This window comes from Triticum dicoccoides, chromosome 3B (assembly GCF_002162155.2).
Source record: "Triticum dicoccoides isolate Atlit2015 ecotype Zavitan chromosome 3B, WEW_v2.0, whole genome shotgun sequence".
Classification (NCBI taxonomy): Eukaryota; Viridiplantae; Streptophyta; class Magnoliopsida; order Poales; family Poaceae; genus Triticum; species Triticum dicoccoides.
This window is the reverse complement of record NC_041385.1, coordinates 56893660-56917405: the sequence shown is the minus strand read 5'-3', so window position 1 is coordinate 56917405 and position 23746 is coordinate 56893660. Positions and strand designations below refer to the sequence as shown.

General features: G+C 46.3%; 1 protein-coding gene across 1 annotated transcript; it reads left to right on the top strand.

Moving 5' to 3' along the window:
- The first annotated feature begins 16645 nt into the window (after positions 1-16645).
- LOC119279265 lies at positions 16646-20547 on the top strand. The gene is made up of 3 exons (XM_037560567.1): positions 16646-18071; positions 18857-18950; positions 20316-20547. Exons 1-2 carry the CDS (start codon positions 16646-16648, stop codon positions 18901-18903), a joined length of 1473 nt encoding a protein of 490 aa, XP_037416464.1. The 3' UTR covers positions 18904-18950; positions 20316-20547.
- Positions 20548-23746: the final 3199 nt, after the last annotated feature.

The following is a 23746-nucleotide window of genomic DNA, read 5'->3' as shown; positions in this document are numbered from 1 at the left end:
AACGCAAGGAAGAGTCCTTCTCGGATTCTAGCAACGGACGCCGTGGTCCTCGGCACTTGTTATTACTCTTAATTAACATTGTAGCAATGACCCTCATTGCATCCATAACTTCTTCTGAAATACTTTTTAATTACACTTGTTAATGATGCCTGCTGTAACTGTAAGTGACCGGTACATCTGCAGCACATAGAAATATATTGAATTTCTTATCTCTAACCAGGCTCGATTTATTTGAGGTTGAATAGCCGATATCTCTTTTGTTGCTAGAGTTTATTAGTTTGGGCATTTTAATTTTCGTTCGCTTGACAGGTACTAGTTTACATGAGATGAATTTTGAAAACATTTGTATATCCCTCAGCTAAATTCTTCATTATGATGTAGCTAAATATTTTTATAGAATATTATTTGAATTTTACAACATATATGTTGTTGATTAGCTATTGCTAGTATCAAAAGGTTATCTCCTAAACACATGTAGAAATTTGCTATGCAAGTGGGCTATTTATATCAAGTTACATTTGTCCCTTCATCTGACTCTGTTACTTTCTCTTAATCATTTCTTCTTATCTGAAAAATTATCGGAATTGCCTGACTTCTTACCTGTCTAAATATAGGTGATGCCGGTGGATGTGATGGAGCTTAAATGTTGCCTAATTGTATTGTTTGATGTGCCAAGGTGCTAAATGGTTCAACAAGGGAGGAACATCTTCAACGTTAGTTTGTTAGATTTGGAATTTTTTATGAAAATTATCTTGCTCCCAGTGTTGAGTGTGTGTCCTAGGAAATAAAAGCCAGGAACATTGAGTTCACATATCTTGTTCATAAACTATGTGTAACCATGTATGCATCATAGGTTCTAGTATTATGTTTTTGGTGTACCTTTGGTGATTTTGTTTTCTCTGGGTGAAGGATTTGAATACATAAACCTAGGAATTCCATGCTGCCCAGGTAATGTACAAGTTGGTTTTCACAGCAATATGGTCCCAATGTGTATATGCTACTAAGTATTCCCTATGTAAACAAATATAAGGCGTTTTAGATCACTAATTTGTTTGCAGAGGGAGTGTATCTTAGTCTAGCCAAGTCTGTAATGTTGATCATCAGGAAAAAAGAAGTCTCTAGTGTAGTGGATTTCAGCTTGCAAGGCATGTCGCAAGTCTTAATTGACAGATCTTAATATTTTTTGACATAGCACACTTATTTTGCAACATACATAGTACAGACTAGGAACTATTGAGGGATGAACTAAGCGAGAAGAATTGATCAAATAAAAAATCCTGACAAGGCTACCCTACTACCCTTCACGTATCATGAGAAGTACTTGGTTCCATTTCCTGATTTAGTCAGCAAGTTTGATGTGATAGTGCACCATGATCCTTGGGTGAAACTGTCTTGTGTAGAAATGACCGTTAAACTTGTGTGTTGACTATGAGATGATCAAGTATTCTGTCAAGTGTTGACTATCAGATGATCAAGTTTAATGCCCAATTGGCAGTCTGGTGACATTCTGGTTTATTATCAATTCACAGCTGTGAATTATTGAACTAGTCTGCTGGAACTGGTGTTTTCAACAGACAAAGGATCGGCTTGTTTATTGGAACTTCGGTAGTTTAGACCCCTTGTTTTCCATGCACGAAAATTGTGAGCATACCGTTCAGTGTGATTCATCCAGTGCTTGGGTGAATCATATCCTCGTCCTTAGCTTGCTGTTCATGTTTTCTTCATCTTCTAAAAGTTGAAAGCGAGACATAGGTAGCATTCAGCTGTCCCACCCCAACAAATTACGATGCCAAAAATCTTCAATGATTTGCTCTGTTTTTACTGGTAATATACCCAGCCTTCCTAGGCAATATAGACATGAATATACGATATCTGTTACATTTTACGAGTTCATGCATGCTCACACCTTTTGCTCATAAACTATTATTAGCAACCACTTACATTCAACAGAGGGGTGTTCTGAAACCTGCTCACTGTTTAATCTTGAGTAGTTGCAGGGCACTCAATAGCAACTAGCACTAGCTTTTGCATATTCCATTCTTTTATTTTTGCTTGTTTCAGGAAAAGGAAAAACTGTCCTAGCTTCACGACACAAAAGAAAAGCAAATTTCTTTCCCCAGTTCAATACCACTGCTCCGATATGGTTTCTAGCTCTTGCTCATGGCCATGGTGGAACTTAAACCTCTGTTTTGTGATCGTATCGCGGGTACATTCAAGTTCAGTGACAAGAGCAAAAAAACTTACTTAAGTACAGTGATAATGGATTTTACTCTTGTGAATTCATCACACAACTTGACCTTAACAGTGTACATCCGCTGCAGCTTTGCAAGAAACTGGTCAGATCAGAGAGAGAGACTGAATACCGTTCTAAGTAAGCACAACTCATGCCTGTTTCCATGCTCGCAGCAAAATGAACCATCGTACGAACTCAACAGATTATCGTGAGAAGATAAATGATAAATTGTCTAAACTACACCATCATCAACACTGCACATGTTACAAATGGCGTCGTGGTTGGTGAATCACAGACGCGTCATTAGTCTGTTATTCTTGCCTTCGTCTTGTTCTACCTGTCATGGAAAAGGCGAGAAATAAATTATACTCCAGCAGCAGAATTATGCTGCTAATTCAGAGTTAACCTACGGAACAATGAAATCGTTTTCAAAAGAAGAAAAGCTGATATTATGTATGCCCCAAATGCACGCTTTGGGGAAACTTCTCCAATGAGGAAAAACTCGTCCAAAGAACTATCAACAATGTAGATAAAGAAGCAAGGTGTAATACTAATTCCCCACCAATATTTGTAGGACACCAAATATGTGACAAAAGAATAAGGTGTGTTTGATTTTATTTATCTCTTTAGGAGACACCGTGTACCATGACATCAAGAATATTCATACATAAACAAGTGATTTACCTTGGCCATAACTTTCGTAGACCTCCACCGAATTTTTGACCTTGTATCCGAGCCTGATCTCTTGGGCTCCTTTGTAAATGGCTCATCAAAACCATCATCTGCAATCAATTCATATTTTTTTTGGAGATCAGATTTGTAGTTGGCACTACTATTATCCATACACATATATCTGCATCGCAATATTAAACCAATAGGAGTGGAATTTTCATGGCCCATAATTCAAAAATGTAAACTTCTTCATATTATCGTGAACAGCGGCCCAGCGTGGGTTGGGGCAGCGGCCCGGCGTGGTGGCAGCTCCGGCCGTGGGCTGCAGCGGTGCAGTGAGTTCCGGGTGTGGTGGCCTTTGTTGGAAATATGCCCTATATGCAATAATAAAATGGTTATTATTATATTTCTTTGTTCATGATAATAGTCTGTTATTCATGCTATAATTGTGTTACCCGGAAATCGTAATACACGTGTGAATACATAGACCACAACATGTCCCTAGTAAGCCTCTAGTTGAGTAGCTCGTTGATCAACAGATAGTCATGGTTTCGTGACTATGGGCATTAGATGTCACTGATAACGGGATCACATCATTAGGAGAATGATGCGATGGACAAGACCCAATCCTAAGCATAGCTCAAAGATCGTGTAGTTCGTTTAGCTAGAGCTTTTCCAAATGTCAAGTATCATTTCCTTAGACCATGAGATTGTGCAACTCCTGGATACCATAGGAGTGCTTTGGGTGTGCCAAACGTCACAACGTAACTGGGTGACTATAAAGGTGCACTACGGGTATCTCCGAAAGTATCTGTTGGGTTGGCACGAATTGAGACTGGGATTTGTCACTCCGTATGACGGAGAGGTATCTCTGGGCCCACTCGGTAATGCATCATCATAATGAGCTCAATGTGACCAAGTGTCTGGTCACGGGATCATGCATTACGGTACGAGTAAAGTGACTTGCCAGTAACGAGATTAAACGAGGTATTGGGATACCGACGATCGAATCTCGGGCATGTAACGTACCGATTGACAAAGGGAATTGTATACGGGATTGATTGAATCCTCGACATCGTGGTTCATTCGATGAGATCATCGAGGAGCATGTGGGAGCCAACATGGGTATCCAGATCCCGTTGTTGGTTATTGACCGGAGAGGCGTCTCGGTCATGTCTGCATGTCTCCCGAACCCGTAGGGTCTACACACTTAAGGTTCGGTGACGCTAGGGTTGTAGAGATATGAGTATGCAGTAAGCCGAAAGTTGTTCAGAGTCCCGGATGGGATCGCGGACGTCACGAGGAGTTCTGGAATGGTCCGGAGGTAAAGAATTATATATAGGAAGTCAGGTTTCGGCCATCGGGAAAGTTTTGGGGGTCACCGGTATTGTTCCGGGACCACCGGAAGGGTCCGGGGGGTCCACCTGGTGGGGCCACCTATCCCGGAGGGCCCCATGGGCTGAAGTGGGAGGGGAACCAGCCCCTGGTGGGCTGGTGCGCCCCCCCTTGGGCCCCCTCTGCGCCTAGGGTTGGGAAACCCTAGGGGTGGGGGCGCCTCCACCTGGCTTGGGGGGCAAGTTTCCCCCCTGGCCGCCGCCCCCCTTGGAGATCCCATCTCCTAGGGCCGGCGCCCCCTGGAGATCCCATCTCCTAGGGCCGGCGCCCCCCCTAGGGGGCCTATATAAAGAGGGGGGAGGGAGGACAGCCGCACCCATGCTCTTGGCGCCTCCCTCTTCCCTTGCTACACCCCTCCCTCTCGCAGAAGTTTGGCGAAGCCCTGCCGAGATCGTTGCTGCATCCACCACCACGCCGCCGTGCTGCTGGATCTTCATCAACCTCTCCTTCCCCCTTGCTGGATCAAGAAGGAGGAGACGTCTTCCTCAACCGTACGTGTGTTGAACGCGGAGGTGCCGTCCATTCGGCGCTAGGATCTCCGGTGATTTGGATCACGACGAGTACGACTCCCTCAACCCTGTTCTCTTGAACGCTTCCGCTCACGATCTACAAGGGTATGTAGATGCACTCCTCTCTCTCGTTGCTAGATGAACTCATAGATTTATCTTGGTGAAAGCGTAGAATTTTTTTATTTTCTGCAACGTTCCCCAACAGTGGTATCAGAGCTAGGTCTATGCGTAGTTCTCTTTGCACGAGTAGACCACAAATTTGTTATGGGTGTAGAGGTTGTCAACTTTCTTGCCACTACTAGTCTTATTTTGCTTCAGCGGTATCGTGGGATGAAGCGGCCCGGACCGACCTTACACGTACGCTTACGTGAGACGGGTTCCACCGACTGACATACACTAGTTGCATAAGGTGGCTAGCGGATGTCTGTCTCTCCCACTTTAGTTGAAGCGGATTCGATGAAAAGGGTCCTTATGAAGGGTAAATAGAAGTTGGCAAATCACGTTGTGGCTTTTACGTAGGTAAGAAAACGTTCTTGCTAGAACCCTGTTGCAGCCACATAAAACATGCAACAACAATTAGAGGACGTCTAACTTGTTTTTGCAGCATATGATTTGTGATGTGATATGGCCAAAAGTTGTGATGAATGATGAATGATATATATGTGATGTATGAGATCATGTTCTTGTAATAGGAATCACGACTTGCATGTCGATGAGTATGACAACCGGCAGGAGCCATAGGAGTTGTCTTAATTATTGTATAACCTGCGTGTCAATGATTTAACGCCATGTAATACTTTACTTTATTGCTAAACCGTTAGCCATAGTAGTAGAAGTAATAGTTGGCGAGCAACTTCATGGAGACACGATGATGGAGATCATGATGATGGATATCATGGTGTCATGCCGGTGATGAAGATGATCATGGAGCCCCGAAGATGGAGATCAAAGGAGCTATATGATATTGACCATATCATGTCACTATTTGATTGCATGTGATGTTTATCATGTTTTTGCATCTTGTTTACTTAGAACGGCGGTAGTAAATAAGATGATCCCTCATAATAATTTCAAGAAAGTGTTCCCCCTAACTATGCGCCATTGCGAAAGTTCGTTGTTTCGAAGCACCACGTGATGATCGGGTGTGATAGATTCTAACGTTCACATACAACGGGTGTAAGACAGATTTACACATGCATAAATACTTAGGTTAACTTGACGAGCCTAGCATGTACAAATATGGCCTCGGAACACAATAGACCGAAAGTTCGAATATGAGTCGTATGGAAGATGCGATCAACATGGAGATGTTCACCGATGATTACTAGTCCGTCTCACGTGATGATCGGACACAGCCTAGTCAACTCGGATCATGTATCACTTAGATGACTAGAGGGATGTCTAATCTGAGTGGGAGTTCATTAAATAATTAGATTAGATGAACTTAATTATCATGAACTTAGTCTAAATTCTTTACAATATGTCTTGTAGATCAAATAGCCCACGTTACCCTCAACTTCAACGCGTTCCTATAGAAAACCAAGCTGAAAGATGATGGCAGCAACTATACAGACTGGGTCCGGAACCTGAGGATCATCCTCATAGCTGCAAAGAAAGATTATGTCTTAGAAGCACCGCTAGGTGAAGCTCCCATCCCAGAGAACCAAGACGTTATGAACGCTTGCTAGTCTCGTGCTGATGATTACTCACTCGTTCAGTGCGGCATGCTTTACAGCTTAGAACCAGGGCTCCAAAAGCGTTTTGAGCAACACAGAGCATATGAGATGTTCGAAGAGCTGAAAATGGTTTTCCAAGCTCATGCCCGGGTCGAGAGATATGAAGTCTCCAACAAGTTCTTCAGTTGTAAGATGGAGGAAAATAGTTCTGTCAGTGAGCACATACTCAAAATGTCTGGGTTGCACAACCGCTTGACTTAGCTGGGAGTTAATCTCCCAGATGACGCAGTTATTGACAGAATCCTTCAGTCGCTTCCACCGAGCTACAAGAGCTTTGTGTTGAACTTCAATATGCAGGGGATGGAAAAGACCATTCCTGAGGTATATTCAATGCTGAAATCAGCGGAGGTAGGGATCAAGAAGGAACATCAAGTATTGATGATGAATAAAACCACTAAGTTCAAGAAAGGCAAGGGTAAGAAGAAATTCAAGAAGGACGGCAAGGGAGTTGCCGCGCCCGGTAAGCCAGTTGCCGGGAAGAAGTCAAAGAATGGACCCAAGCCTGAAACTGAGTGCTTTTATTGCAAGGGAAGCGGACACTGGAAGCGGAACTGCCCCAAATACTTAGCGGACAAGAAGGCCGGCAACACTAAAGGTATATGTGATATACATGTAATTGATTGTGTACCTTACCAGTACTCGTAGTAGCTCCTGGGTATTTGATACCGGTGCCGTTGCTCATATTTGTAACTCAAAGCAGGAGCTGCGGAATAAGCGGAGACTGGCGAAGGACGAGGTGACGATGCGCGTCAGGAATGGGTCCAAGGTCGATGTGATCGCCGTCCGCATGCTACCTCTACATTTACCTACGGGATTAGTTTTAAACCTCAATAATTGTTATTTAGTACCAACTTTGAGCATGAACATTGTATCTGGATCTCGTTTAATACGAGATGGCTACTCATTTAAATCCGAGAATAATGGTTGTTCTATTTATATGAGAGATATGTTTTATGGTCATGCCCCGATGGTCAATGGTTTATTCTTAATGAATCTCGAACGTGATGTTACACATATCATAGTGTGAATACCAAAAGATGTAAGGTTGCTAACGATAGTCCCACATACTTGTGGCACTGCCGCTGACGGTGTCCTGGACTAGGGGTACTCACCACGTCGTCCCCCAATCGGTTAGATTGGGCCGAGGACCCCCAGGGCCGTATACTCATGGGCCAGTCCGGACAGCTGCCGCATACAAGGAAGAATCCACAACACTTGGCGATCAAGACAAGGACTCCTCCCCCACCGGCGTATTCGGCTAGGACTCTTGTTATCCTAGGCCTCTGGTGCATTATATAAACCAGGGCCAGGCTAGTCGACACATATACAACAATCATACCATAGGTTAGCTTCTAGGGTTTAGCCTCTCTGATCTCGTGGTAGATCTACTCTTGTAATACCTATATCATCAATATCAATCAAGCAGGACGTAGGGTTTTACCTCCATCGAGAGGGCCCGAACCTGGGTAAAACATCGTGTCCCTTGTCTCCCGTTACCATTCATCCTAAGACGCACTGCTTGGCACCCCCTACCCGAGATCCGCCGGTTTTGACACCGACATTGGTGCTTTCATTAAGGGTTCCGCTGTGTGATCGGTGAAAGGATCAATGGCTCGACTGCAGGTCAACTGCGACGTCGGTTTCTTCGTCACCAGCTCGACTGGTCACCTTGGCTTGACCGAGGACTGCGCCCTACCTCCGATCGTCATGTTCGGATGAAGGCCTTCATCAACACCAACTCCGATCTCTATCAAGATCATGAAGGAGTCATCCATGGAGCTCGGGGGCTCAACGTCAACATTGCCCTTAGGCGACCGTGCTGTTTTTCTGGACAACAAACTTGTATCCACCGCCACCGCCTCGTCGAGTGTCGTTTAAATGATTACTTCGGTGAAATTATGCGGAATTAAGTCTACAACAACCCTGCAAAAATTTCGTCGAATTCCGATGGAGAAATCTCCGGCAATCTCCGATATACCGGAGCCCTGTTGAATCTGGACGAGAATCCGGACGAGTTTAGGGCGTGGTATCCAGCGTCTAGCTCGGATGTCCTTTGGAGGATCCAACCGTTGATTTGCAGAGGAATTCCCTTATCTACCACCTGCCAAAAATTCAGCTCGATCTGACCGTCCAAGCTCCAAGAAACTTCCGATTAGTGCATCACTTTTTGGATCTATTTTCTGCGCGAGAACGAATCCGACCCGAATTCATCTTCTTTATGAACGGGATCTCGGACATCCTTTTTGAAGGAAGTTTTCATATGCGGTGTTGTGTTTTATTCTCAAACACATCCCAGTAATATTAAAAGTATTCCTGCAATACGAACTTCACCGTCGCTGGTGTCAAACCAGCCCGACAACATCACTCCACGGCGGTCGACCTGCGTTAGACACGTCGTCGCTTTGTTGAGCCGAGCTCAATTTCTTCGGATCATAATCTCGACCAGCCGAACAATAGTTCGGCATCGCGAAGGATAAATCATCACCAACATCGCCGCCCCATGGATTACACGGAGAGGGCACACCTGCATCGCCGCACGGTCACTTCATCGAGCCGGCATCGACCACGTCACGACTTGCATCGGCAGGGCCACACTATTGCTCTTTCAAGCCAGTGTCCATCACGCCGACATACTTCGACTCATCGGCTAACACCGAGGCTTCATCACGTTAGCTGGACCGGGGGCTTCATCATCTCTTCATCAACCTACTCAGGAGACTTCGGCGTCGCTGGCCGACCAGCTCCGTCACGTTAGCTGGACCGAGGGCTTTGCCTCGGCGAGCCAACCTTTGCCAGCATCGCATGTCGTTGCTTTATCGCCCATCAGGCGATAGGTGTGCGGATCGAGTCCCAATTTTGGGAATCACCTTTCTTCGGATTGCTACAACAAATAAGCCAGGTGCTATTAATCCTAGTTTTTTTTGCTTGTTAGGGTTCATTTTTTCTAATGAATTATTACTCTGGTTTGTCCATCATATGTACGCAAGTCTATCAAATGGTGGCCGCATTAACGACGGTCGCATGGTGGTTCGGTCAGTTTCCGTACATAGTCCGGCAAACGCCGCATCCGGAACTCGAACCGACCTGTGAATTCAGGCCTTGCCATGCCTTTACCGCATCACGCCGCCGCCCTGCATCGACATTGACTTCGGCGCCAGGCCATATTTCTTTTATTACTCACTCTACATAAATTATTTGTTATGCAATGAATTTTTTTTATTGCTATTATCTCCGGTTTGCACTATTTTTTGTGCACAGGAAAATGATCCAGCCGGACTATATCCTTTGACGTCACCTCGGCTGGACGGGGGGCTTCGTCAACACTTCATTACCCCATGCCGGGGTCTTCGGCATCACTTTGCCGTCCTGCATTGACCGTGCTATGTCACCACTTCGGAGTGCCGAGCTCCTTGCTCCGCCACCTCGGGACCGGCTTGGGGGATGGAACCTTGTCCCGCATCAAGCTCGGACCGCGTCGTCAATACCGAACACATTAACCAGCTAAGTTTCCTTCATGCTCAAAGTTTTAAATTTCTAACTTGTGTTCGGTTCGACCAAGAATTATACTTTTTTGTAAAAAAGTTGCTTGTAAAAATTTTCCTTGTCGAAACTTTGTTCGCACACACTTAGACGCGCTACCCACGCTCATTATACCTGGGGGCTTCTTTAACAGAAGCTTATTAATACGGGCTTTATGCCCAACACATGTGTCACACTTTCGCATGTACCTTTTATTCACCATTATATGCATTGATATGACTTAAGTTTTGGCCAAGCTGGGTTGCCTGGCTCCTGTGCTTACCCCTACGTTTCCGATTGTTCGGCTAGGTGGTAAAGGGAGCACCTCTGCGATTGTTACTGCCGGGTCAGCCGGATGTGTACCTCAGACTGGGTGAAGCCGAAAGCTAGCGTTCTTAAGGGAATACTCGGTCGGTGAACTAAAAGATGATTTCTTACCATAGGATACAGTCCGGCGTTGGAGCTCGGATACAGTCCTGGACTAGGGGGTACTCACCACGTCGTCCCCCAATCGGTTAGATTGGGTCGAGGACCCCCAGGGCCGTATACTCATGGGCCAGTCCGGACAGCTGCCGCATACAAGGAAGAATCCACAAGACTTGGCGATCAAGACAAGGACTCCTCCCCCACCGGCGTATTCGGCTAGGACTCTTGTTATCCTAGGCCTCTGGTGCATTATATAAACCAGGGCCAGGCTAGTCGACACATATACAACAATCATACCATAGGCTAGCTTCTAGGGTTTAGCCTCTCTGATCTCGTGGTAGATCTACTCTTGTAATACCTATATCATCAATATCAATCAAGCAGGACGTAGGGTTTTACCTCCATCGAGAGGGCCCGAACCTGGGTAAAACATCGTGTCCCTTGTCTCCTGTTACCATTGATCCTAAGACGCACTGCTTGGGACCCCCTACCCGAGATCCGCCGGTTTTGACACCGACAGCCGCCTTGGTCACATTGGTGTCAAGCGCATGAAGGAGCTCCATGCTGATGGACTTTTAGAGTCTCTTGATTATGAATCATTTGACACATGCGAACCATGTCTCGTGGGCAAAATGACCAAGACTTCGTTCTCTGGAACAATGGAGCGAGCAACCAACTTATTGGAAATCATACATACTGATGTGTGCGGTCCAATGAGCGTTGAGGCTCGCGGAGGATATCATTATGTTCTCACTCTCACTGACGACTTGAGTAGATATGGGTATGTCTACTTGATGAAACACAAGTCTGAGACCTTTGAAAAGTTCAAGGAATTTCAGAATGAGGTAGAGAATCAACGTGACCCAAAGATAAAGTTCCTACGATCAGATCGTGGAGGAGAATATTTAAGTCACAAATTTGGTACGCACTTAAGGAAATGTGGAATCGTTTCACAACTCACGCCGCCTGGAACACCTCAGCGTAACGGTGTGTCCAAACGTCATAATCGCACTTTATTGGATATGGTGCGATCTATGATGTCTCTTACCGATTTACAGCTATCTTTTTGGGGATACGCTCTAGAGACAGCTACATTCACTTTAAATAGGGTACCGTCTAAATCCGTTGAGATGACACCATATGAATTATGGTTTGGGAAGAAACCTAAGCTGTCGTTTCTAAAAGTTTGGGGATGTGATGCTTATGTCAAGAAACTTCAACCTGAAAAGCTCGAACCCAAGTCGGAAAAATGCGTCTTCATAGGATACCCTAAGGAAACCATTGGGTATACCTTCTACCTCAGATCCGAAGGCAAGATCTTTGTTGCCAAGAACGGGTCCTTTCTGGAGAAAGAGTTTCTCTCGAGAGAAGTAAGTGGGAGGAAAGTGGAACTTGATGAAGTACTACCTCTTGAACCGGTGAGTAGCGTAGCTCAGGAAGATGTTCCTGTGGTGCCAGCACCAACTGAAGAGGAAGTTAATGATCAAGGTACTTTGGATCAAGTTACTACTGAACTTCGTAGGTCCACGAGGACACGTTCCACACCAGAGTGGTATGGCAACCCTGTCCTGGAAATCATGTTGTTAGACAACGGTGAACCTTCGAACTATGAAGAAGCGATGGCGGGCCCAGATTCCAACAAATGGCTTGAAGCCATGCAATCCGAGATAGGATCCATGTATGAAAACGAAGTATGGACTTTGACAGACTTGCCCGATGATCGGCGAGCGATAGAAAACAAATGGATCTTTAAAAAGAAGATGGACGTGGATGGTAATGTTACCATCTATAAAGCTCGACTTGTCGCTAAGGGTTATCGACAAGTTCAAGGGGTTGACTACGATGAGACATTCTCTCCCATAGCGAAGCTAAAGTCCGTCCGAATCATGTTAGCAATTGCCGCATACTATGATTATGAGATATGGCAAATGGGCGTCAAAACGGCATTCCATAACGGCCATCTTAAGGAAGAACTATATATGATGCAGCCGGAAGGTTTTGTCGACCCTGAGAATGCTAACAAGGTGTGCAAACTCCAGCGATCCATTTATGGGCTGGTGCAAGCATCTCGGAGTTGGGACATTCGCTTTGATGAGATGATCAAAGCGTTTGGGTTTATTCAGACTTATGGAGAAGCCTGCGTTTACAAGAAAGTGAGTGGGAGCTCTGTAACGTTTCTCATATTATATGTAGATGACATACTTTTGATGGGAAATGATATAGAACTTTTGGACAGCATTAAGGCCTACTTGAATAAGTGTTTTTCAATGAAGGATCTTGGAGAAGCTGCTTACATACTAGGCATCAAGATCTATAGGGATAGATCGAGACGCCTCATAGGTCTTTCACAAAGCACATACCTTGATAAGATATTACAAAAGTTCAATATGGATCAGTCTAAGAAGGGGTTCTTGCCTGTGTTGCAAGGTGTGAAATTGAGCTCAACTCAATGCCCGACCACGGCAGAAGATATAGAAGAGATGAATGTCATCCCCTATGCCTCAGCCATAGGGTCTATTATGTATGCCATGCTGTGTACCAGACCTGATATAAGCCTTGCCATAAGTTTGGTAGGAAAGTACCAAAGTAATCCCGGGCATTGTTGAGGAAATCATTAACTGGTAGCTGCTCGGTTGGCTGGCGAGTAGGGAATTAATAGGCTAATCGGCAAGTTAATCGGCCATTTAATCAATTAATCGGACGATTTATTGGTTTATCAGCTACTCGGTGACCCTAGGAGTAGGGATTAATCAGCAAGTTAAGTGGTTAATTGGACGATTTCTTGAACAAGGATCCCGGCAAGGAACACTGGACAGCGGTCAAGAACATCCTGAAGTACCTGAAGAGGACTAAGGATATGTTTCTCGTTTTTGGAGGTGACGAAGAGCTCGTGATAAAGGGTTACGTCGACGCTAGTTTCAACACAGATCTGGATGACTCTAAGTCACAAACCGGATACGTGTATATTTTGAATGGTGGAGCAGTAAACTGGTGCAATTGCAAGCAAAGCGTCGTGGCGGGATCTACATGTGAAGCAGAATACATGGCAGCCTCGGAGGCAGCGCATGAAGCAATCTGGGTGAAGGAGTTCATCACCGACCTAGGAGTCATACCCAATGCGTCGGGGCCGATCGCACTCTTCTGCGACAACACTGGAGCTATTGCACTTGCGAAGGAGCCCAGGTTTCACAAGAAGACCAGGCACATCAAGCATCGCTTCAACTCCATTCGTGAAAATGTTCAAGATGGAGACATAGATATTTGTAAAGTACACACGGACCTGAATGTAGCAGATCCGTTAACTAAACTTCCTCCCTAGGGCAAAACATGATCAACACCAGAACTCTATGGGTGTTCGATTCATCACAATGTAACTAGATGATTGACTCTAGTGCAAGTGGGAGACTATTGGAAATATGCCCTAGAGGCAATAATAAAATGGTTATTATTATATTTCTTTGTTCATGATAATAGTCTGTTATTCATGCTATCATTGTGTTATCCGGAAATCGTAATACACGTGTGAATACATAGACCACAACATGTCCCTAGTAAGCCTCTAGTTGACTAGCTCGTTGATCAACAGATAGTCATGGTTTCCTGACTATGGGCATTGGATGTCATTGATAACGGGATCACATCATTAGGAAATTGATGTGATGGACAAGACCCAATCCTAAGCATAGCTCAAAGATCGTGTAGTTCGTTTAGCTAGAGCTTTTCCAAATGTCAAGTATCATTTCCTTAGACCATGAGATTGTGCAACTCCCGGATACCGTAGGAGTGCTTTGGGTGTGCCAAACGTCACAACGTAACTGGGTGACTATAAAGGTGTACTACGGGTATCTCCAAAAGTGTCTGTTGGGTTGGCACGAATCGAGACTGGGATTTGTCACTCCGTATGACGGAGAGGTATCTCTGGGCCCACTCGGTAATGCATCATCATAATGAGCTCAATGTGACCAAGTGTCTGGTCACGGGATCATGCATTATGGTACGAGTAAAGTGACTTGCCGGTAAGGAGATTAAATGAGGTATTGGGATACCGACGATCGAATCTCGGGCAAGTAACGTACCGATTGACAAAGGGAATTGTATACGGGATTGATTGAATCCTCGACATCGTGGTTCATCCGATGAGCTGATCGAGGAGCATGTGGGAGCCAACATGGGTATCCATATCCCGCTGTTGGTTATTGACCGGAGAGGCGTCCCGGTCATGTCTGCATGTCTCCCGAACCCGTAGGGTTTACACACTTAAGGTTCGGTGATGCTAGGGTTGTAGAGATATGAGTATGCAGTAAACCGAAAGTTGTTCAGAGTCCCGGATGGGATCTCGGATGTCACGAGGAGTTCCGGAATGGTCCGGAGGTAAAGAATTATATATAGGAAGTCAGGTTTCGACCATCGGGAAAGTTTCGGGGGTCACCGGTATTGTTCCGGGACCACCGGAAGGGTCCCGGGGGTCCACCGGGTGGGTCCACCTATCCCGGAGGGCCCCATGGGCTGGAGTGGGAGGGGAACCAGCCCCTGGTGGGCTGGTGCGCCCCCCCTTGGGCCCCCTGCGCCTAGGGTTGGGAAACCCTAGGGGTGGGGGCGCCTCCACCTGGCTTGGGGGGCAAGTTTCCCCCCTGGCTGCCCCCCTTGGAGATCCCATCTCCTAGGGCCGCCGCCCCCCTAGGGGGCCTATATAAAGAGGGGGGAGGGAGGGTAGCCGCACCCATGCTCTTGGCGCCTCCCTCTCCCCTTGCTACACCTCTCCCTCTCGCAGAAGCTTGGCGAAGCCCTGCCGAGATCGCTGTTGCATCCACCACCACACCGTCGTGCTGCTGGATCTTCATCAACCTCTCCTTCCCCCTTGCTGGATCAAGAAGGAGGAGACGTCTTCCTCAACCGTACGTGTGTTGAACACGGAGGTGCCGTCCGTTCGGCGCTAGGATCTCTGGTGATTTGGATCACGACGAGTACGACTCCCTCAACCCCGCTCTCTTGAACGCTTCCGCTCGCGATCTACAAGGGTATGTAGATGCACTCCTCTCTCTCGTTGCTAGATGAACTCATAGATTGATCTTGGTGAAAGCATATAAATTTTTTATTTTCTGCAACGTTCCCCAACAGCCTTTACATGGCAGTTCGACATTTTCTGGCTGGGGCGACTTCTGGTTTCTTCGGCGTCGGTTCATTGTAGGCGGGCCATGTCGACCTTTACTTCATCTCCTTATCGTGCGTGTGCTGTGTTCACCTGAGGGCTGGTTCTCTCCCAGTCATCGTCCGTCGTTGAGGGACGATTCCGCCGCCAGAAGGGCCCTAGAGTCATCCTTGCCTCCCATCGGGTCGCGGTGTGCCATCGAGGAGATCGTCCTTCGCCCGAGAGGGCCATGGCAAGGCGTCGGGGGATAGATCTGGCCGACCCAGGTGGGTATCGACGTTGGGGCCGCCCAGGGGTGGGAAAGAAGGGACCTTTCCGCTCGTCAATGCTCAGTTGATCATTTCCATGGCAATGGAAAATCCTGGAGAGGGCTGCTATCCCTGGCAGAGACGAGATGAAAACATCACTAGAGGTGGGCAGTGGCATCAATGATATGGATTTGAGGGAGGACGAGTACCGCTGGAGCTCGAGCATGTTATAGACATTACTATTGCCACCGCCCAACTATCCGATAGTTATGACATTTGTGTTGGTTCCTAGTTGATTATGTGCCAGTCTATTAACATATTTACCGCGTAAACATTTTTTAGTTTGTTTTTTTTACTTATTGAGTATTATGTAGAATAATTCCGGCGTTTGAGATAAATGGTAGTTGGCCCTATGCAAAAAAGAAAAGAGTCATTATTCATGACCCTTGGGAAAGAAACAATTTTAATGAATTGGTTAAAGTTAGTTAAAAAAATTCTAAAGCTTACAAGTGTTAAACTGGGGGATTTGATCATTTGCTTCACACTGAAGTAGGAATATTTCTTAAACAATCTTCAGCCCAAAAACTACATGCGAAACGTCCCAAATAACAGTTTTTCTAAATAATTATTTTACCAGGGTTTTTCTTCACAGAATACGTGGGGTAGTACGTTTTATTTTCGGAACTACTTTTACCTTCTAATAACTCTAGATCCCGACGGCGCCTCCGTTCCGTTCCATTCCATTCCAGGGCGTGGAGATGACCCGCCGCCGCAGCCCACGTCTCCATCCCCAGATCCACACCACCACTGAGGAGGCCGCCGGAATGGCCCTCCGCCGCAGCCCGCGGCTCCACCCCCAAATCCCCGTGAGTGGGGAGGACGCCGGAGTTACCCGCCGACGCAGCTCGCGGCTCAACCCCCAAATCCGTGTGGGTGAGGACGGCACCGGAGCGACCGGCCGCCGCAGCACGAGGGAGGAGGGCGCTGGTGAGATCCGCCACAGCCGCCTTCGCCGCCGCCGCCGCCGCGGCAACTCGCCGGGGAAGCCTGCCTCCCTGTCGGACAACGACGATATGCTCCGGGAGATCCTCCTGCGCCTCCCGTCTCAGCCGTACTCCCTCCCGCGCGCCTCCGCCGTCTGCAAACGCTGGCGACGCGTCACCACCGACCCCCGCTTCCTCCGCAGCTTCTCTGCCCACCACCGCAAGCCGCCCATACTCGGCGTCTTTGAGAGAGATGACTACGACATTGTGTTCACTCCCGTCCTGGACCATCCCGACCGCATCCCTCCCGAGCGCTTCGACGTACGACATCACGTCCGCGGCTTCCGGAAGTTCAACCTGCTCGGGTGCCGCCACGGTCGCGTCCTCCTCAGGTCCAGGAGGACGGTCATTGTGTTGGATCCCATCACCAGCGAGCATCGCCGCATCGAAGCTCCACCAGTGTTCACGGGGTTAGTCTACCTATATGGGACTGTGCTCTGCGCTGCCGCCGACCCACGCCATACACACGGCAGCTGCCACTCTAGCCCCTTTACTCTGGTCTTGATGTCCCCGTGCCAAGGCTACAAAGACGGTACTCCACCCATCGCTTGTGTATACTCCTCGGCGACTGGCCTATGGGAAAATCACATCTCAACAACAGATCGATGTGTGTTTGTTTATTGTAATCCTGGGATCCTTGTTGGCAATGCCATTTACTGGTCGTCTCAGAGTGTCGATGCTGAATCAAATTTTTTGAATTTGGATGAGCTCGCAGACGACATAATTGAGTTTGATTTGGATAGGCAGAGTCTTGCTGTGATCAAGGGGCCTCCAGATCTTAATCATTCCACCACGCATCAGATAATCCAAACCGAGGATGGTGATGTTGGTATTGCCATATTCTCTCATGGTAGATTCGAAATGTGGCAGAGGAAGGTCAGTTGTTTCGGTGGTGCTACATGGTTCCTGCACAAGACCGTTGAAATACATACTGTTCTTGGGATCCCTCCTCAGGTTGAAGGATCGGTGAGAGGGGTCAAAATACTTGGGTATGATGAGGATAATGGTGTAATGTTTTTATTTCTGGACTACAATGTCTACATGGTTCAAGTTATGTCAATGCAATCCATGAAACATTATCAAAGCAATTATGCAAGTTATGCTGATGACATTCATCCTTTCACAAGTTTCTATGCACCAGGTGACTGCTCATCCTTAGTCCTTGTGTTGTGGTAGTACCCAAATCTAATAATGTTCTACTCCCTTTGTTGTGCTTCCCCATTGTCCATTAATTCCTTTACTAGTTAGACAAACTTGTAGCTGTAGTGTGTTTTTATGGCTTTGCTCTTCACAGATACCAAACGAGTAACTCAGTTGGTGTGTTTGGGTCCTCTAAGCTACTTATACTCTTCTGTCTCAGTACTATCTGTTCTGATCTTGCTATAAATGTTATCTCCATAACAATAACTTTTCTTGAATCTATACTTCCTGAAATAATTGTTTTTTGGTCACTTGTTGAAGGCCCCTGCTGTAAGTGACAAGTACACTTGTACCACACACAAATAAATTGGATCTCTTGTCTCTAGTAGGCTAGATTCATTTACAGCTGAACACCAAAATCACTGTCGTTTCTAGAATTTATTAGTTTTGGCATGTTTTGATTTTTGTATGCTTGATATGTTGGATAAATTCTAGGCATTTGTTCTTATGAGCTAAAGCTTTCATTATGATGTAGCTCAATATTACTGTTCTAAGGAATGGTCTTCACATTTTAAAACAGATGTGATCTGTTTATATGTGGTTAGCATGAAAAGTAGGCTATAAAATATCTATAAAAAACTATGAGAGCTAAAACGGTGTTTTTCTGAAGTTATGTTTGTTGGTTTATCTATGTAATTGATTCACTATTGCCTTCTCCTATCCATATGTCTTTTCATTGTAGCTTTTATTTATTTATTGCCTGACTTGTTATGCATCTGGGTGTAGCCATTCCTGGTGGACGCGATGGAGCTGAAATGCTGCAAGATATGTAGGATGGCTGTCTGGTCTCATGTGGTAATATGCTGGAATGGTATTAAAGGTAACAACATCTTCAGGATATAGTTTGTGAGATCTGGACTGTTTGGTTTTTTTGTATGGAAAATATCTAGCTGCTTATACAGGCAGCCTGCATCCCACAAAGTAGTGCCCATTCAGCTATAGGTATTCCTGCATGTCAATAGCACACACACAAATTTTAAAGGATGGTGACGCCAAGGAAAAATGACTATCCCTTTTGGGTCGTAAATGATACCCAGATGTTGCACATAGTGTTGTTGCTGTTAATATTACCTGCTTGTGCCTGTGGTCATGCCTAGAGTTCTCCCTTGGTTTTGCTGTTTCAGAGTCAGCTAGCTGAAAGCAAGACAATAGTAGCATTTTGAAAAGAAAAGCTAATACTATGCCCCAAATGCATGCTTTGGGGAAGCTTCTCCATTGTAGAACAATGTAGATAAAAAGAAAAGCATAATACTGATTCCCCACTACTAGTTGGTGAAAACTAATAAGATGTGTTTGATTTTTATCTATGTTAGGCAACACGGTGTATCATGACATCAAGAACATTCTGCTGAAACGAGTGATTTACCCCAGTGATAACATTTCTAGACTTCCGCCCAATCTTTGACCTTAAATCAGAGCCTGGTCCCTTGGGTTTCTTTGTTACTGGTTCATTCCAAACCATCATCTTCATGTTCGTCATCTGCAATCATTTTATATTTTTTATGCAGGTTTGATCTGCAGATGGCACTACTGTGCCGAATAACCATTTTGTCCAAATACATATTTGTGCATCATGAACATATAAAACAAATCAGAATGAGATTTTCAAAGCCTATAATTTTGGAAAATGTAAAACTTCTTTACATTATCTAGTGAACGCCTTCAAAGTATTCCATGTCTTCATTTGACCACTTCGCCCATCTTGATATCAGCACCTTCACCTTCCTGTATTGGCATGTGAATCCACACCATATATGGGAAAGCCTGTGAGCAGTGAGAACATTACAAACTTAGCTTGAGTCTCATACTCGGCATTCTGCTTACTTCTTCCTCTTCTATCTCAGGAGGAAGAGTTGTCCCTTAATATTACCTGCTTGTGCCTGTTTGGTCATGCCTAGAGTTGTCCCTTGGTTTAGTTGTTTCAGAGTCAGCTAGCTGAAACCACGACATTAGCAGCATTCAACTATCCCGCCTCAATAATTTACATTGTCAAAAGGCTTCGGTGTACTTCGCTGTCATTTGTAAACCTAGGAGATATAGTGAAGAGTATGATATAAGTTACGTTTTACGAGCTTGCACACACACCTTGCTCACAGGCTTTTTATAACCATGTATGCTGCATAGGAATATCAGGTTCTGCATGTATCTACATTTACTAACAGATTAGCAATTTTGTTTTCTGTAGGTGAAGTAGTCAAGGGCTGCTGCTTGCACTATTAAGAGTGTGTATCGCAGTTTTAAACCGGTCAGCAATCAATGGTTGTACTTCAGAGTGGAAGCTGTTGCTTGGAGGCTGCTTCAACATTATGCCCTACCTTCTGCACTTACAGTTTCCTCTAAAGTCTAAACTCAAACCATTTAAGTCTGTTTGTAGACGATGCAGCCATTTGGAAGATGATGTTCACTTTTTTTTTGCCTGTGACTTCTCTTGTTCAGATTAGTTTGCCTCACCCTTACCGCCTTCCATAGTAGAACTGACTTTCTCCTCAGTCAACTCCAAGCCACCGTTAAAGAGATAACCAATAATTATGATGCCCAAAACTCTTTTCCCCTCGCCTGGCTAATTATCTTGTAGTATTTGGAAGAATGCAAGAAATGATATAACTTTCAGTTCAAAACATTGTAGAACTGTGCAGTTCATGCTATTCTTGAGATGTTCTTGGTGGTAGAGGTTTTTTTATAGGGCAAACATGCAAAGCTTTATTATCACTGACTTCCGGGACGAAGACAAGGTTTCTGGGATGACCTAACCAAACATGGTGGCCAACTACTAAAGATAGTGCATGTTTTGCAAGACTATGGGCCTCAACATTCGAAGTCCTAAACTCATGACAAAAATTACAATAAACGAAAACTGAAGAACGCAATATTATTTCATATCACTGCACCATAAGAAGGTGCACTCCCTTGCGGCATCAATCACCACCTTGCAATCCGTGGCCATTGTTATTCTCTGAATATAGAGGTTAGGCCAACTCCACCGCGTGGCCCCAAACGGACGTCCGTTTTCCCTGGATTCTGTCCGTTTGGGTAGGGCAATGGGGTCGTGTCCGGACAGTTTCTGGGATGTGGTGGCCGTGCATCCAACGCGCGGACGCATCCCGGCCGCATCCTGTCCGCGTACATTTTTCTTTGCAAGCTCTTAACTTTTTTCATCATTCATTTTTGATACATGGGAATACATCACCAAATTTTGACTAGAAAAGCAAGCCCAAAGAAAACAAGAAGCACACGAATACATTTTAGAAGATATCCAACTTCCATAACTGCTCTTGTAAGTTGGATTAGTGCCTTCTCGATGCACTCATTGTTGATCTGCGGCGGAGGCTCGATCTTGCGTGCTTCTTTCTTCTTCGAGTCTAAAGAAGTCGATGTTGCTTCCTCACACTTAGTCTCGTGTCTAGCCTCTAATCTAGCAACAAGTGCACTTGTCTCATCTACAGCCTCTATGCTATCTAAAAGTGCACGAACATCTACTAAATTGCGCTCTATCAATATATTGATGTACTCTTCTTCCCAATAACAAAACTTGCATCCATGCTACACAATAAAATTTGAAGTTAGCACAACTAGTCAAATCTTGAGCACAAACCGAAGCTACAAAGAGCACATACCCCATCGTTTAAGCACTTGATGAACACCCATCCGGGATGTTCCGGCGTTGTAGACACGCGACGTACGACTTTCTTTGGGCAGTGGCCGCACTTAATGAGTGGCAACGGTGCGCCGACGAGCTTTTGGGCTAGCACCGAGCCCGGCCGACCGCCATTCATGTATCTGCCGGCGAACCACCGACGGTGCAAATCCGAGTGGCTAGAGGAGGAGCCACTGCCTGCATGTGGCCTTGAGGCCCTGCCAGGGCCTTCCGGCCAGGTGCCCGGCCGACCGCCATTCATGTATCTGCCGGCGGACCACCGACGGTGCAAATCCGAGTGGCTAGAGGAGGAGCCACTGCCTGCATGTGGCCTTGAGGCCCTGCCAGGGCCTTCCGGCCAGGTGCCCGGCCAGTCCATGGCGCGGCGTGACCTCCCACAGCCTGGCGAGCTCAAGACCGATCGGATCTGCCCCAAATCCGGCCGGCGAGTGCGCAAACCAGGTGGTCGTGGTTGGGTAGCTCGGGGGCGTCGATGCGAAGGGGCAGGGCGAGCGCGCGTCCGAGCTGCACGACTGCAATGGCAGCGGCGAAGGGAATAGTCGGGAAGAGCAGAGAAGAGTAGAGGGGGTGCGGCCGGAGGGAGGGAGGGGGCGGATAGAAAAAGACGTCCCTGTGCCACCGACGGGCCGGCCAGGGGAGGACACGCGCAGATGGCCCCCGCGTCCGCGTGCTGTCCGTTTCACCCCAAAAGCGGCGCAAACTTGGGCCGGGAATGGGTCGAAAGCGGACAGAAAACGGACAAAAGTCCATTTGCGCCCCCGCGCTGGTCCGTCTGGTTCGTCCGTTTTACCCCAAACGGACGCGCGTGGACAGGATGGGGTCGCGCAGTGGAGTTGGCCTTATCCGCCAGGAAAGTGCCTCTCTCACAACCAAGGCTTCCAATGTAGTGGTCCATCAACCATATATAAAATATTACCAAATTTGTTTTTTTAGCATCAGTACAGACACAAGCGCTCATATACGCGCGCATACACTCGCCCCTATGAACGCGCACACGCACACCCTACCCCTATGAGCACCTCCGAGAGACTGGCAAGTCACCTGGTGGGTTGGGGATACCACTGTCCATCTAACCATCTTAACCACAGGTTCGCACCAAATTTGTTTATTACCACCATACAAGGACTAAAGAAGAGCAATCACGAGGTGCACAGAAACTTGTGAAAGGTTGACATTTATTGGTAGAATGGCTTCGATAAAGTTTCTTGGCCCGTTGCATTCACATCAGTGGAACCATGTAGACATAGCCGGCCGCATATAAAAACATTACACCATTATCCTCATCATACCCCCCTAGTTTTATCGAACTTCCATTCCGAGTTATCCCATGAATAGTATGCATTCCAACGGTCTTTTGCAGCAACCATGTGGCATCACCATGACAACTAACCTTCCGCTGCCACATTTCGACTCTACCCTGAGAAAATGTTGCAAGACCGACAACATACTTTTCCCGGATGATCTGATGGCCAGGGATTCATTCAAACCAGCAAGCCCCTTGATAACAGCTAGACTATGTCTATCCAAATCAAACTCAATTATGTCGTCTGTGACCCCATCCAGATTTAATAAGGGAAAGCCGGAATCTACAAACCTAGGTAACCAGTAAAGGACATCATCAACAAGGACACCTGGGATTAGCATAAACAAGCTCAGATGGAGCTGTTGTTGAGATATGATTGTCCCATGTGACAGTCTCCGATGAGTAAACACAGGAGGTTGGTTGATTATCCTTTCTCGACAACAAGACCACCTTAAAAGGGCTCGAGCGGTAGTCACCATGCATGTGGCCAAGATCGCCTGCAACACTGATATGTGCACCGTTGAGGAAGCCCCTCATGAAGCCCAAGAATAGGGATGTGGCGCTCCTCGCCAACCAGGTGTTGGTGCCACGGCCTGCGGCACTCGACGGTGATCACCGGAGACACAACCGGAGGGGACGAAGAAAAATTTGCCGGCGC